The 15,820-nt window shown below is 36.8% G+C and overlaps 1 protein-coding gene across 1 annotated transcript in view; it reads left to right on the top strand.

The window, feature by feature from the left end:
* The window catches only part of LOC132268175 (uncharacterized), a 33,214-nt gene that overhangs the window by 9,352 nt on the left and 8,042 nt on the right, over positions 1-15,820 (top strand). The window contains exons 2-8 of the mRNA XM_059768954.1: positions 8,557-9,096; positions 10,021-11,205; positions 11,348-11,675; positions 12,364-12,619; positions 12,701-12,917; positions 13,055-13,407; positions 13,863-14,399. Of these exons, the coding sequence (XP_059624937.1) occupies positions 8,557-9,096; positions 10,021-11,205; positions 11,348-11,675; positions 12,364-12,619; positions 12,701-12,917; positions 13,055-13,407; positions 13,863-14,399 (3,416 nt within the window). The remainder of the gene's footprint in view (positions 1-8,556; positions 9,097-10,020; positions 11,206-11,347; positions 11,676-12,363; positions 12,620-12,700; positions 12,918-13,054; positions 13,408-13,862; positions 14,400-15,820) is intronic.

Here is a 15,820-nt window from a genome sequence, read left to right as displayed (position 1 = left end):
CCAAAAGAAGCCTTCCAACGGCAGAGATAAGAAATTCCAATATGGCCGAGTCATTTGCGGTTGACATTCACAACATGGAAGAAGATGATTGGAGGAGTCCAATTGTAGCTTTCCTAAAAAACCCACAAAGAAAAACAAGTAGAAAAATCAAAAGAAAGGCTTTTCAATATATCTTGCTCGACCAGAAGCAGTGGCCTATAAATCAGTTGATCAAGCAACAGTTATTGATTTTATAAAGAAGCACATCTTCCATCGTTTTGGAATTCCAGAACCAATCACTTCTGATAATGGGACAGTCTTCCAAGGAAATGAGGTATTAACATTTGGGGAAGAAGTACAGATGTTAACTTCTACACCTTATTATGCACAAGGAAATGGACAGGCAAAGTCTTCCAGTAAGATCCTTATTGGAATTATTGAGAAGATGATTGATGAAAAGCCCTGAATATGGCATGAAACACTTTCTGAGGCCTTATGAGCCTACAGAAATTCCAAAAGAACAAGCACTAGAATAACTCCTTACAAGTTGACGTATGGGCATGATGCAATTCTTCCAATGGAAATGAATGTAAGATCGGCCAGACTTGCTTTTCAGAATGACTTGATACCGGCCGATTATAATGAAGCTATGTTGGCAGAATTGGAAGATTTGGATGACGTACATTTACATGCTTTAGATCATATAATTGCTCATAAGAAAAAAGTTATGAAGGCTTACAATAAAAGAGTAAGGCCTAAAACTTTTGCGGAAGATGACTTGGTATGGAAGGTTAAACTTCCAATTGAGAAGAATGATCTAAAGTACGGAAAATGGACTCCAAACTGTAGGGGACCATTTTTGGTTCATAAAGTATTATCAAAGGGTGCATATCAGTTGAAAGACTTGGATGGGGAAATGCATTCAAAACCCATCATTGGCCGATATCTGAAATGTTATCGGCCAACTATGTATGAAGTCTTGGAAGAAAAGGAAAACCAAGGTCAGTCCACTTCCTGAGGCTGATCTGGTGGAATAAAGCCATCTCCAAAGATGGTTTAAAATAAGTTAGTTTTTTTTAATTGATTGAAGTCAAACTAAAGATGCATGCAGAAGAAAGTAAACTATCATTCAAAAAGGCCAATTATTTATAGCAGATTCTAGAAGTTTAACATATGACCAAAATATTGGCCTAAAAGAGCGCAGAAAAAAATATTGTTCAGAAATTATAGACCCATAAAATTGTTTTTAAAGTTAGTCCAGACAAGTTTGGACTGATTCAAAGAAGCCACAGCCTGTAGTTTGGAATCTTTCAACTTAGGAAGAACACTTTGAATTTCGGTGAACTACACCTTGTAGCCTTCGATCTCTTTCTTCATTCCATCTAGCCTGAAGTTAAGAGCTTGTTAATCAAGTTGAACCTGAGCTAAGGCTTGCCTTAACTCAAGTTCCCTAGTCTGAAGGCTATCTATTTCTGGCTTGAGAGATTTGAAAGCAACAGCATAACTTTTGAGTTTATCAGTAAGAAAATCTTTCTTCTTGTTCTTCTCTTCCACCTGCGAAATAACAGCTTGGGAGTCGTAGATAGACTTGGAAGATGTGCTTTGAATGAAGAGATGGCTGATTGAACCTCCACTGAGAAACCTTGGTGTTGGCTGAGTTTAATTAGAGCCATTGAAAGTTCATTTTCAATGAAAGGGAGATCGGCATAATCATGCTAGAGAAGGTTCATCAAAGCTTGCTTGTCTTCTTCAAAAGTTTTGGAAGGACTGGGAACAAGAGCTAGAGCACTGCTAGAAGAAGTTATGCTTTCCTCAACTAGGGACTCAACAGCTTGGAAGTAATCACTAAAAGCCGAAAATGATCCCATAGAAGTTTGAGGTTGGACAAGAGTGTCCTGCAAAAGAAGGATAAGGTCAGGGAAATATGGGGAAAGTAATAAAAGAAAAAATTGAGAGTTACCTTTTTCTGAGAAGGAGATTTGGCTATTTCTTCCATACCAGAAACTCCTATTTGGGCAGATTTTCCTACTGGAGGAGTAGGGCGGTCTCTTGGAAGAACGACAGTAAGAGATGTCTGTTCCTTTAATGATGATCTTGGAGGACTTGGCAGAATAGGATCAAGAGGGCTATGTGAAGAAGTATCCTGAAATAATTTTGTTAATAAACAATAAAAGAAGGCAGAAGAAATATGCCCCATCATATAATACTTCAGCAGAAGATTTTCTTTCAGAGTTAGCTGTTTCTTCACTGCCATCTTTTTCTACAGCCTCATCTTCCTCATAATCATTCTCTTCTTTCTCTTCTTCTTCTTCTGTTTCCATTTTTTCTTCTTCCTCTTTTTCTTTTTCTTCTTCTTCCTCTATTTCCTCTTTCTCACTTGTTCCCACTTCCTCAATCTCATCATTTTCTTCTTCTGGGTCAACACTTGGACTTTTTTCACTCTCATCAGCAATTTCTTCAAGAATAGGAAGTTGTCTTCTAACAGAAGGACGTCCAGATCTTGTAGTGCCTTTTGAAAGAGATGGTTTAGCACGAGCCTGAATATTAGAGAGAATGTAAGGGATTTCTTCTATCTAAATTAGGAAGAAGGAAAGAAGCAGTAAGGTATATACCTTTTTGGCCAAAGAAATCTTTCCTCTGGGAGGCACTGTCTCAGCCATTTGACTATGACTCTGAGATGATACGTCTTTTTGGAGATTTGAACGATTCTGATCATCTTCAATGTCGACAAGTGGAGCTGCTAAAGAAAGAAAAGAGGTAGGTAACTGAGTTGAAAGAATTAAATCTGTCATAACGAGTTATTACCTTGTTTGGAGCTGGCGCCTCTTTTGGATCTCTTCATTGGAGAGGCAAGGGTTGTTTTAGCTTTAGCTGGCTGCTTCCTCTTCTTTCCACCTTTTTTGGGGCTTTTAACAGGATCGGTTCCTTGGAAGAGGATTCACGAATTTGAAAGAACCAAGTTGGGTAATGATGAGGGAAGAACAATCTGTTTCCCTGGTTTTCACAATGTAGGAAGACCAACATTTTTCAAAGGCAGGATTGGAAGTTGGATCTTCAATGAAAGGCTTAAATTGGAAGATTTTCTTCTAGGCTTTGAACCTTTTGTTCACAGTTTTGACAAATTCTTCGTCATTAAACTTCACACGAAGATGGAAGGTGCTATTGAAAGAAGGACACGGCAGCTGAGGAATCATCTGTCGCAAGCCAAACTGCCGAGCGAGTTGGACAGGATTGTAAAATTCTACCCTAACTCTACTATTCTTGGAAGAATAGGGAGCGGTATTGTAATGGAGATCTCCATATTGACTTCTCTTCTTCCGATAATCTCGTGGTGGAAATAGGGATAGGAGAAAGCCAGGATGGAGTTTGAATACTGGAAGAAAAGGGAAGGAATTATTGGTTTGGCAGTCTTGGTAGAAAAAAGTGAAGCAATCTCTGAAAGATTGGGGTTTAGCCATGACTGAAGCATAACTGAAAGAAATCAAAGCATCATTGGCTGAAGGTCTAACTTTCGGCCCTAACTCTGGAAAGTAAATTTGGAGCCAGAGTTGGAAGATCCAAAATGGACCACCCATTCTGGAAAAATCAGATACAATTAGATCATGGAGACCCCTATAAAGATGAGCTAAAACTAAAGGAGCCAATGCTAAAAGAGAACCTTTAGATAAAGCAATGGCTACTTCTATCAAGTCTTTGGTAACTTGCAAAGCTGGAACACATAATACGAACCAATTAAGCCATACAAGTAAAAAAGCAACGTCTCTGCATCTTCGGCCTGAGGGGTATGCCTTTTAATAGGATCGGTTCCTTGGAAGAGGATTCACGAATTTGAAAGAACCAAGTTGGGTAGTGATGAGGGAAGAACAATCTGTTTCCCTGGTTTTCACAATGTAGGAAGACCAACATTTTTCAAAGGCAGGATCGGAAGTTGGATCTTCAATGAAAGGCTTAAATTGGAAGATTTTCTTCCAGGCTTTGAACCTTTTGTTCACAGTTTTGACAAATTCTTCGTCATTAAACTTCACACGAAGATGGAAGGTGCTATTGAAAGAAGGACACGGCGGCTGAGGAATCATCTGTCGCAAGCCAAACTACCGAGCGAGTTGGACAGGATTGTAAAATTCTACCCTAACTCTACTATTCTTGGAAGAATAGGGAGCGGTATTGTAATGGAGATCTCCATATTGACTTCTGTTCTTCCGATAATCTCGTGGTGGAAATAGGGATAGGGGAAAGCCAGGATGGAGTTTGAATACCGGAAGAAAAGGGAAGGAATTGTTGGTTTGGCAGTCTTGGTAGAAAAAAGTGAAGCAATCTTTGAAAGATTGGGGTTTAGCCATGACTGAAGCATAACTGAAAGAAATCAAAGCATCATTGGCTGAAGGTCTAACTTTCGGCCCTAACTCTAGAAAGTAAATTTGGAGCCAGAGTTGAAAGATCCAAAATGGACCACCCATTCTGGAAAAATCAGATACAATTAGATCATGGAGACCCCTATAAAGATGAGCTAAAACTAAAGGAGCCAATGCTAAAGGAGAACCTTTAGATAAAGCAATGGCTACTTCTATCAAGTCTTTGGTAACTTGCAAAGCTGGAACACATAATACAAACCAATTAAGCCATTTAAGTAAAAAAGCAACGTCTCTGCATCTTCAGCCTGAGGGGTATGCCTTATACAGGCCTGAAGAAAAGGGCTATAAGCTGCTTCATGATTTTTTGTACTAGATTCTTTGGTGGGGAAAAGGAAGACAGTATCAGGATCATAAAGAAGACAATTGACTTCAGTACCAATGGGTTTTAAGCCAGTCAAGTGACAAATATCTTTCAAAGTAGGAGCCATCATGCCACAATTTAAATGCAAAGAATTTGTGGTAGAACTCCAGAAGAAAAGGGCAGCAAAGAAGAGACTTAACTTGAATTGGTGTTACTTTGCTGAGTTGAATTGCATCGTAAATCCCAAGTTGTTTCTAGCTTTCTTCCTTCAATGGAGTCATCCTATCAACCTAAGCGCTCCTACCTTCAAATGGCGTAACCCAATTTTTTAAATTAAAAATGGGTAAGTTGCCATTTGATGCTTTTGGAAATTTTTTCAGAAAAGGAAGGGAATCTTCTACTAGAGGATAAAAAGAAGAAATTGAAGAGGGAATTTTGGAAGGAAAAGCTGGACCTACAGATTTGACATCACCAGGTAAAATAATGAAAGATTCTGGGTAGACTTGGTCAGCTGGAAGACTAGAGATAGCTTTGGCCGCTTGATGGCCATGGGTTGTTGGAAGATCCGAAGGTAGAGGTAGATCAAAAGAAGATTTTCCTTTGGGCGCCATCTGAGAGATTGAAGGGAAAGTTTTAACAGAAGAGGAAGGGTTTGATAGGGAAAGAGGAAGGAGTTTTGTTTTGAACGAAGAAGATGGCATAATAAAAAGAAGGAATCGAGGAAATGCATTTAATGGTGGTAGTTGGAAAAAGTTGTGGCCATTAAGTAAGAAGAGATGGCTGTTAAATCAGGAATTGTAATCGGCAGAAAAAGAATCTTTGTTGGATGATTGGATAAGGCCTATGCGGATATCTAGGACGTTTCAAATTTTAAAATTTTTGTAGGCCTAATCTTGGAAGATAGAAAGCCCTCAAAATTTGGGGGGCATAATGTTGGCACATTAAAGTGGCAGTCCAATGGGCAGGCACTTCAATGATGACATGGTGCAATGAAAAGGGGACAAGTGGACTAAATCATGGTCCAATGCTGAATTAACACATGTCACCATTGGAAGGAAAAGGAATTCCACCACGCTTGAAACATTTGGCAGAACGAGAAAGGCGAATATGGCAGGATAATGACAGCTGGCAATGAAATCATGGGCTGAGTGGTTTCCTATAATCAAGGAGAAGATTGGCCAAATGAGTTAGACACTTATAGAAATTGCTATAGATTACCTAGCTCAGTTTAGAAGTTCCGATCTTCAAGGAGTTTAAAAGCGGCTAAGGAAGGGTTCCTAAAAACTAGGGATGAGGAGATCATGGTTTGTTGTATATACAGAATCTATTTCAAGAAGGAATGAAACTAGAGCAGTTGAAATACGTGGTATATATATATATATAAATTAGATGAGCAGTTTAAAGAACGTGGGACACATAGCAGCACTGGAAGAAATTCATAGATCGTGGGTCTGGAAGTTAGAACTCAGTAGCTGAGCATGAGACAAATGTCTTGTAAGAAGAAGTGGGCAGTTGCTTAAAAGGACCGGGGCCCTTCTTGTAAGGCTTGAAAAGCCTATAAATAGTTTACTTAGGGCTATATTGCAAACTCTCTCAACGACATCAATCAACATTCAATACTTTGTATTTCAATTTATGCAATTTCAATACAAGTCAATTTCAATTCGTTTACATTCATGCACTTACTTTCAGTATTGCATTTCAATTCATTAGATAACATTGTAGTCTTAACTATAAGTCCTTTCATCGAAGGCAAATCCGAAACCTCACAATCGCTTGATCGTTCCAAAAGGATCTTCCTTTTCGTTCGACCTCTCTAAATCTTCCGAGATTCTGGCACGCCTGCACATTCCAAGTGTCCCAATTTTGTGGAAACATTATGTCATCAGCAAATACCATGCACAATGGAATGTCTCCTTGTAAGTCTCGATATTTCATCCCAGATTATCGTGAACAAATATGGATCTAGCGCTTACCTTGGTGTAATCCCGCTCTTAAAGTACGAACTTTAGTTTTTCTATCTTTGTATGTATCCTGTATAAGTCTTATAAATTTGTACTATGTTTTCTTCATAGAGCCAACCAAATTATATCTCTTGCAACTCTATCATGTTTTTTCTAACCCATGAAAATCACTTGTACATCTTCTTGTTTGCTTTTGCAATCTTCCACTAACTGCCTCAATAAGTAAAAGGCCTCTATAGTAGACCTTCCCCAGCATATGCCCAAATTAGTTATCGGATATCTTTTTTCTTTAATGTTTATCATATTCGTGCCCTGTCCATACCCGTATCCATGTGCATTCTTCATAAACTTTCATCTCTCCAATTATTTTTTTAATACTCTACTGCTGCTCCAACAGTCATTGTCATGCTAAAATGGAACGTTAGAGCTAGGTCATCCATCTTAAAGTATTACTCTGATATTGTTGCAATCCTTGCCATTTATTGTACTGAATGAGTTGTCAATGGCTCTTTTTTCTTTTCTTTTTTCTCTCTCTTTTGCAGTTAAGCTGAGGTTTTAATAGTTGATGCAGTATAGGCCCACACATTACGCCAATCCCTTAAGAAATTATTTTGGCAACAACATAGAATAGAAAATAGAACTCTTAATTTCTGAGCAAGTACAGTATGTACTTGTCATAATAATGTGCAGCTGTTATTGCTTGAATGACAACTTTTAAAATTATGATAACAAAGTTTCATACTGTTGCTTTGTTTAATGAGAGATATAGCGACTCATGGAAGGATGCTTATTTTGTCCTAGTCACCTTGAAATGGCTATTGGCTCTATGGTTTAAACCAAATGAATACAGATAATTTTTGGAAACTAAAAATATAAAATTACAAGAATAGTCTTTATTTACTTGAATAGGTAGATTGAGAACATTAGGAAGCTTATAGAAGTTGGATCTAGTTTGTAATTTTGAATTCCTTATCTTTTCAAGTAAACTATTTTCTGAAGTGCCTTGTGGTTGTTGGAATTTCCATGAGTCCGTTAGTTTCCATCTTTGCTCAGCAGTTCCCTTTTAGGTAGAAAAAAGGGCTAGCCCAAGGCACTAGGCTCCCACCATTGCAGGGTCTGGGGTGTGTTAGATGTACGCAGCCTTACCCCTCCACATGGAGAGGCTGTTTCCTGATTCGAACCCTTGACCTTCAGGTCACAATGGAGCAACCTTACCATTGCGCCAAGGCCCACCCTCTTGAAGGAAAGGAAAAAGAAAGTTTCCATGTTTTTTATTCTTGTAGTAAGAGAGAGAAAAAAAAAAAAGAAAAAAAAAAAGTCAAGATTTTTTCCATCTTGGCTGCACTGATTCACCTTCAAGTTACCACTTGACTTTGCGCCAAGGCCCACCCTCTTCTAAGAAAGGAAAAAGAAAGTTTCCATTTTTTTTTGTTATTCTTGTAGGAAGAGAGAGAGAGAAAAAAAAAAGAGTCAAGATTTTTTCCATCTTGGCTGCACTGATTCACCTTCAAGTTACCACTTGATTTTGTCATGGGCTTAAAACCATTTGATACAAAAAACTACCTTATCATTCTTACTGCAAATACTGGAAGAACCGATGATTTTGCAGCTGTGGCTTGTGCTTACTTAAAGTACTATGAGGGAGCTTGCTTGTACTTATTGATTACTTATCATGCTTGTACTTATTGATTGTTAACTCATAGCACTTACTTCATTGGTTAGGATGCCAGTGACAGACTTCCATATGCATTATGTATCCGTGATTCTTTATCCTTTTGGTAGGATTATCTTTCCTTTATTGAGTCTTCTTATAATAATATGGTATAATTGAATTCTTCTAACTGCTGAGAACTATGTTTGACACTACCACTGGAATTTAATTTTATTTGCATCTGTCTAGGTGGAGAAGATTCCTGTATCATTTCAATCTGAGGAGAATTATCTTGGTTCATATGTTTTTCCTTTACTGGAAGAAACACGAGCAGAACTGGCTTCCAGTATGGAAATTCTATACAGAGCACCTTTTGCTGAAGTTATCTCTTTTACAGAGTTCAAGGTCCGTGGAAAATTACTATATGATGTCAAGGTTGATTACTGGAGAAACAGATTTAATGATCGTGCCAAAGAGCCTTACAGAACGTTGCCTGGAGATATTTTTGTCATCTCAGATGTGAAACCTGTGACCATTTCTGATTTACAACGGGTGGGAAGGACCTGGACTTTTGCATCAGTCACTAACATCACAGAGGATGAGAATGAAGATGATAGCACAACTACTCATTTTAGAATCAAAGCATCAAAAGACATTGAAGTGGGGATGTGGAAGTCCATGTTTGTGGTTTTCTTGATGAATATAACAACAAGCAAAAGAATATGGAATACGTTGCACATGTTTACAAATATGAAGATTATCAAGAATATCCTGGGCACTGAATCCGTGGTAAGAAATACAATGGCATTATTGTTCCATAAACACTGGAATATTCAGTTAAATACATGGTGGAAGTGAATAATTAAAAGTCAATATAGATTATAGGATACCTAATGCATTAACAGAGTGATGACAATATCATTTTTGTAATGATTCAAAACAATATAGCTTCTTTTGAAGGGTTGGAAGAAGGAAGTAGAAAGTAGAAAGTAGAAAGTAAATGAAGTCTTAAGGGAAAATCTTACTAGTGACTACTTAAGACACATGTTTGATGCAATGATTGGTAATGTCAAGAATGTTTTCTTTTCATATAAATATAGTTTGAGAATCATTGTAACTTCATTTCCTTAAGTGTCCTTGTCTATGCACACTTAAATCTTCCTTTTAAATAAATGTGCCTTTGACTTTCATATTCTCTTTTTGTCTTTTAGTTCTCATATGTTCTATCTCATGTCCCTAGATTTTATTAACATCATGCGCATATTTCACTCTTTTGCATTGACCGAGAGCACAGTGGAATAGAAGATGTTATATTTGGAAAATATTATTATAGGAACCCTTAAATTACTCCTTGACAGAATATTTGATATGAGAATATCATAGAAGAGATTTTAGCCTATGATAGAATATTGATTGGAGTGATTTATGGTATTTATTTTAGAAATCTTCCATTAATGTATTTTCCATATTTATCATCTCTATTCTTTCACCTATAAATAGAGGTGATCATTGTATACAAAGATTAAGAGAGAATATATTATAAAGTGATGTAGCCCTTTGGGCTCTTTGTGCCGTGGCTGAACCACATAATATCCTTGTGTTCTTCATGTTTCATTTCTCTCCACTTCCGTTTTGTGCTTTACAACATTGATTTCATGGGATTTCTACTTAACATTATGGGATCTTGGTTGATATTTTGATTGAGTCAAACAGGTTGAGGAAAATTGTGATCGTTGTTCTCTAAATAACAACAATAGCCAGTTATCTGAAATATTCAGTACGAGACTTTTGTCTAAGCTGAATGAATCTCAAACCGAGGCAATCATGGCTTCTCTCCAGAAAATGGAATGTATCCACAAGACTTCAGTGAAACTTATATGGGGCCCACCTGGAACAGGGAAAACTATGACTGTCAGTGTGATGCTGTTTAGCCTCTTAAGACTGAACCACAGGATCCTTACTTGTGCCCCAACAAATGTAGCAATAAAGGAAGTAGCCTCTCGGGTGCTAAAGATGGTTAAAGAATCATTTGAAGCTGAATCTGAAAGGGATTCTTTGTTTTGTTCATTGGGGGATATTTTATTATTTGGGAATGACGGCCGGCTAAAAATCGGATCAGACATTGAGGAGATCTATCTGGAATATCGTGTTAAAAGGCTTGTAGAGTGCTTAGGACCATTAACCGGTTGGAAGCATTGTTTAAATTCCATGATAGATTTTCTTGAAGATTGTGTTTCTCACTACCATATTTTTGTGGAAAATGAATTGATCAAGACCAAAGAACTCCACGAAGAAGGTGAACCTACGGAGGTGGAATTCAAATCATTTCTTGAGTTTGCAAGAGACCGATTCAAATCTACTGCATCGCCACTCAGGAGATGTTTATTTATATTCTGTACCCATTTACCAAAGCATTACATTCTGGAACATAATTTTCAAAACATGGTATCTCTTATTAATGTACTTGATTCGTTGGAAATGTTGTTCTTTCAAGAAAATGTGGTTTCTGAAGAATTGGAGGAGCTTCTTTCACGTCAGGAAACAGTTGAAGACACTTCTGAGTCTTTTGTGGATACGTCATTACTGCTGTGCATAAGACGAAGCAAGTGTCTTTTGAGAACTCTTCGGCTTTCTCTCGAGGAACTCAACCTTCCAAGTGTTATGAACAGAGATTCAGTAATGGAATTTTGTTTTCGAACAGCTTCCTTAATTTTCTGCACTGCTTCGAGTTCATATAAGCTTCATCAGGTGGAAATGGAACCACTGAACTTGCTGGTTATTGACGAAGCTGCCCAGCTGAAGGAGTGTGAATCAACCATACCCCTTCAACTTCCGGGTATGAGGCACGCTATTCTCATTGGTGATGAGCGCCAATTACCAGCAATGGTCAAGAGTGAAGTAAGTCAATTCTAGTACTGATGAATTATAAATTCTAGAGAGAACTAGATTTTTTGCATGGTTTTCTCACAGAAGTTATACCTTTTTTTCTGTATTGAATTTATTATGCCATCTTTGACGCATTGAATATATGTATCAATAGGTTTCTGGTGATGCTGGATTTGGAAGAAGCTTGTTCGAAAGATTGAGTTCATCCAGTCATCCTAAGCATCTGCTTAATATACAATATAGAATGCATACGAAAATTAGTTTCTTCCCTAATTTAAATTTTTATCACAAATGGATCTTGGATGCACCAAATGTTAAAAGTAAAAGTTACGAGAGACACTATCTTCCAGGGCCAATGTTTGGTCCTTACTCTTTCATAAATGTTATTGGTGGAAAAGAAGAACTGGATGATGATGGACATAGCCGAAGAAATATGGTTGAGGTTGCTATTATTTTGAAGATAGTGCAGCATCTGTACAAAGGTATATCAAGTGCAAACACAAATTGTCTGTAGTACAATATTGACTTTGTTACTTGACATACTATGCGTTTTACAAAATGGTTTCATGTTCCTATCACATTTTTACATCATCATCTACAGAAAACTATTTTTTCATTTTTATTTTTATTATTTTTTTATTCCATATCATTTTTTGAGTTCACAGCAATATGATTGCATTGCACAGTTAAAGTATAAGTTGATCTCTTTAATTTGGACAATATGGGCACTTAGGGACAAGTTAACGAGTTTTGCAAGAATAATATTATCTTTTATAAGAAAGGAGGCTGATTAAGGCTCCATTAACAATTGAAGAGAGAGAGAGAGAGAGAGAGTACATGAAATGACAAACCTAATTCATGAATGTTCTTCTCCCCCTTCTTTCTGATAACCCAATAGAGTGTCAAAGAAGAAAATAGAATTGTAAGCAGGATTAGATAGAATTAAAATACCAAAAATAATGACATATGGTAACTTTATGAGAAAGTTGTCACACTATTTGCTCAACAAATTTGATGGAAAACTTCCTCAGTCTTCTCCTGCTAAGTTTAAGTTATTTAGGTAAGCAAGCTCACAAAGAATATTATTGGGGCTATTTTAAACTTTAAGTTGTCAACATATGCTATTAGTTTGGTTTTTCTTTTTTATGCACATACTATATTCATGTACAGCTTGGAATGGCTCTGAAAAGAAGCTTAGCATTGGTGTGGTGTCTCCCTATGCTGCTCAAGTTGTGGCGATTCAAGAAAAACTTGGACGGAAGTATGAGAACCTTGATGGTTTCATGGTGAAGGTGAAGTCTATTGATGGCTTTCAGGGTGGAGAGGAAGATATCATAATAATATCTACTGTAAGAACTAATAGTAAAGGATTCATCGGGTTCATATCCAGTCCTCAAAGAACTAACGTTGCTTTGACTAGAGCTCGGTACAAAGTCAAACAAATTTTTATCATGATTTCTTTCAAATCTTCATATTTAGAACATGACATACTTCCACATCTTTCCAGGCACTGCCTTTGGGTTCTTGGAAATGAGAAAACCCTATCGAACAGTGGATCAGTTTGGGCAAAATTAGTCCAAGATGCTAAGGATCGACAATGTTTCTTTAATGCTGATGAAGACGATGATATGGCCAAAACCATATTAGATGTGAAGAAGGAACTTGATCAACTTGATGATTTGCTTAATGGGGACAGTATACTTTTTAAAAGTGCAAGGTGGAAGGTATAGCTTCTGGTTGCCAAATATTTATTGTCCTTCAATCTTTTCCAACTTCTAGAATAATACTGTGTGTATCTGTGTCTTTTGGATTATTGGTCTTTGGCTTTATTCTTAAAGTTTCTTGCCCACTCAATCTCCAGGTTCTTTTTAGTGATCAATTTAGAAAGTCATTTGGAAAATTGATGTCTGTTCGTACAAAGAAGTCTGTTATGAACCTTTTACTGAAGCTATCTAGTGGTTGGCGACCTAAGAGAAGGAATGTGGACTCAGTTTGTGAAAGCTCTTCCCAGATCGTTAAACAATTCAAGGTTGAAGGGCTCTATGTTGTATGCACGATTGACATAGTGAAGGAATCTAGGTACATCCAAGTTTTGAAGGTTTGGGACATATTGCCTTTAGAGGAGATCTCGAAATTGGTGAAACGTCTTGATAGCATATTTGCAATATACACCGATGATTTTATCAATCGCTGCAAGGAGAAATGTCTTGAGGGGTATGTCTGTTCTTTTGCATGCTATTGGAAATGACCTCTTGTTGCTAAATGCTAAGGTGCTATTTGGTTCGTGAATTTGGTGATGGAAAATGGAAGTCATTGCAGAACAGATCAATTCTTTTCATGTTCATTCACGACAGAAAATAGATTCAATATGGAATATGAGGGAAAAAATTGTAATTCTACATTTAATTTCCTCGTCCCTTCTCTCAATCCTTGACCAATTTTAAATTTCAATCTTATCTAATCATGAGAATAAAAAAAATGAGAAAATTTGTTTTATTTAGTCGTTTTCCTATTGTTTTCCTTTTCTTTGCTAAATCTTTGAACAAAACAGAGCTTGAGTTTTAATTGCTTCCTTATTTTGGTTGTTGGAAATATGAGATTTTTTATAATATATTTGAATTTTAAAGAAATTTTCGATTTCTTTTAAATTTCATTTTCTTCGTTTTTAGGGACTTTGAAATTCCAAAGAGTTGGGTGACCTCTTATGACATTGCCCGGTTTAAGAATATTTGCAACAATGAATTTGGGAGTGAGTCAAGTGTTGCTGCTGTTGATGGTAGAAGTTATGTTGAGAATTCAAAGGTTAGTGAAAGCTTGTTGCTGATGAAATTCTACTCATTGTCATCTGGTGTTGTGAGTCACCTGCTTTCTGGCTGCGATGGTGGGGAACTGGATCTCCCCTTTGAAGTAACAGATCAGGAGATGGAAATTATTCTCTTTAGTAAAAGCACCTTTATAGTTGGACGGTCAGGCACTGGAAAAACTACTGTTTTGACCATGAAATTATTTCAAAAGGAGCAACAGCACCATATGTCTACAGATGGATTTTATGTAGTTGAGAGCAGTGCCTCTAAGAGTTCTACCCAGATAAACGAGTTTAGTGAGTGCATCGGAGAGACTAAGGGAACTGCATTTCGCCAGCTATTTGTTACAGTTAGTCCAAAATTGTGTTATGCTATCAAACAACATGTTTCACAGCTGAAAAGGTGCGTAAAATTTTCGAGTTTGGAGTTGTTGGAATACATTCCATTCTGTTGGATCATCATATTTGCCTTTATCCCGTTTAAACAGTGTCATGCCATGTGAATTCACATTTTTTCTGTATGTTCTATTCTGCTAAATGCTGGTCCATTTATTTTGTTCTCGGTGGAAGGGGTGTGAATACTGATTAGTCAATTAAAGTGGCTGTTCCAATCTATTTGGTTTCGCTAACTTTGCATGATAAGATTTTATATGCTTGTCTGGACATAAAGACTGTTACAGACACTGTAGAAGTCCCATAAATCATATCTGTTAGATGGATTACACAATAGATTATGTTTTGGGCTTTATTTTAATATCATTTAGTGATTAAGGGCATTTCTGTAATCTTGCTATCTCATTATATATGGAAAAAGTGGTGTAGAATGAGGATAGAGCCCAGATTATATTGTAAGATTATTTTATCCTCTCTCTTCTTCTCATTTTCTTTTTGTCCTTTCTATAACTCTAGAAAGAAGGTCACACGATCTCAACTGATTGCATTTAGTGGAATTGTGGGGATTATGTATTTATGCTGTGCAGGAATTGTTTAATTATGCATTATTTTTTGATTCTTGAAGTTGGCCTTCATCCTTGAAGTGGATTACTGTGATTGTATGTGGTCTTAGGGTTAGAAATATGGTCAAGATGGAAGTATTGTTCAAGATGATGGAACATGTGTACTAAGATGGAACTGTTGATCAAAAAGTTTATGGGGAAATCTACACTGTGGTGTGTAACTGACAACCTTAATTAACCGGCTCAGCATTATCCTCTAACCAATGTGTCATCAAAATGGTCCCAAGAAAGTAAATATGGTAGTTGGTTTAGTGGATAAAATTGTATTCCCTAAATTTGCATAAAGATACCTGGAAACATTTGTTAATGATTATTCAACGAATGGTTTTTTCCCCACATTACAATGCTGTCTTTTACTTAGGCACTTGTTTATCTACAGCTGTATTTGTAACTTTATCTATGAATGACTAACCAATATGTTAAGTAAATATTCTTTCCAATGCTGGTCATCTAATACTCAATTTGAATTGTAAATTATTCATCTTCTCTGTGTTCTTCTTCCATACCATTTGTACATATCTTTTTATGGTACGAGAGCACCTCCAATACTCCGTTGAGTTCTTTTTTATCCTGCTGCTCATCATGTCTTAATGCCTTCTCACTCCCCAAATAACTTAGGTGCCATCTCTCTTATTACTTCATCTTCTCTGTCTTCATCTTCCATACCGGTAATCAATTCTAATATTTCTCCCCAAGTACCCTTAAAACTTAATTAATCTAATTATATTTTATGAAGCGCTCAATTACAATTTGTTGGGCTATATTGATGGCTCTTATTCAGCCCCACCTCACTTCCACATTGAAGGTT

This window comes from Cornus florida, unplaced genomic scaffold, assembly GCF_030987335.1.
Source record: "Cornus florida cultivar Cherokee Brave unplaced genomic scaffold, ASM3098733v1 CherokeeBrave_3.0.0_Hap2_Chr08, whole genome shotgun sequence".
NCBI classification, from domain to species: domain Eukaryota; kingdom Viridiplantae; phylum Streptophyta; class Magnoliopsida; order Cornales; family Cornaceae; genus Cornus; species Cornus florida.
This window is presented reverse-complemented; position numbering and strand designations above follow the sequence as displayed.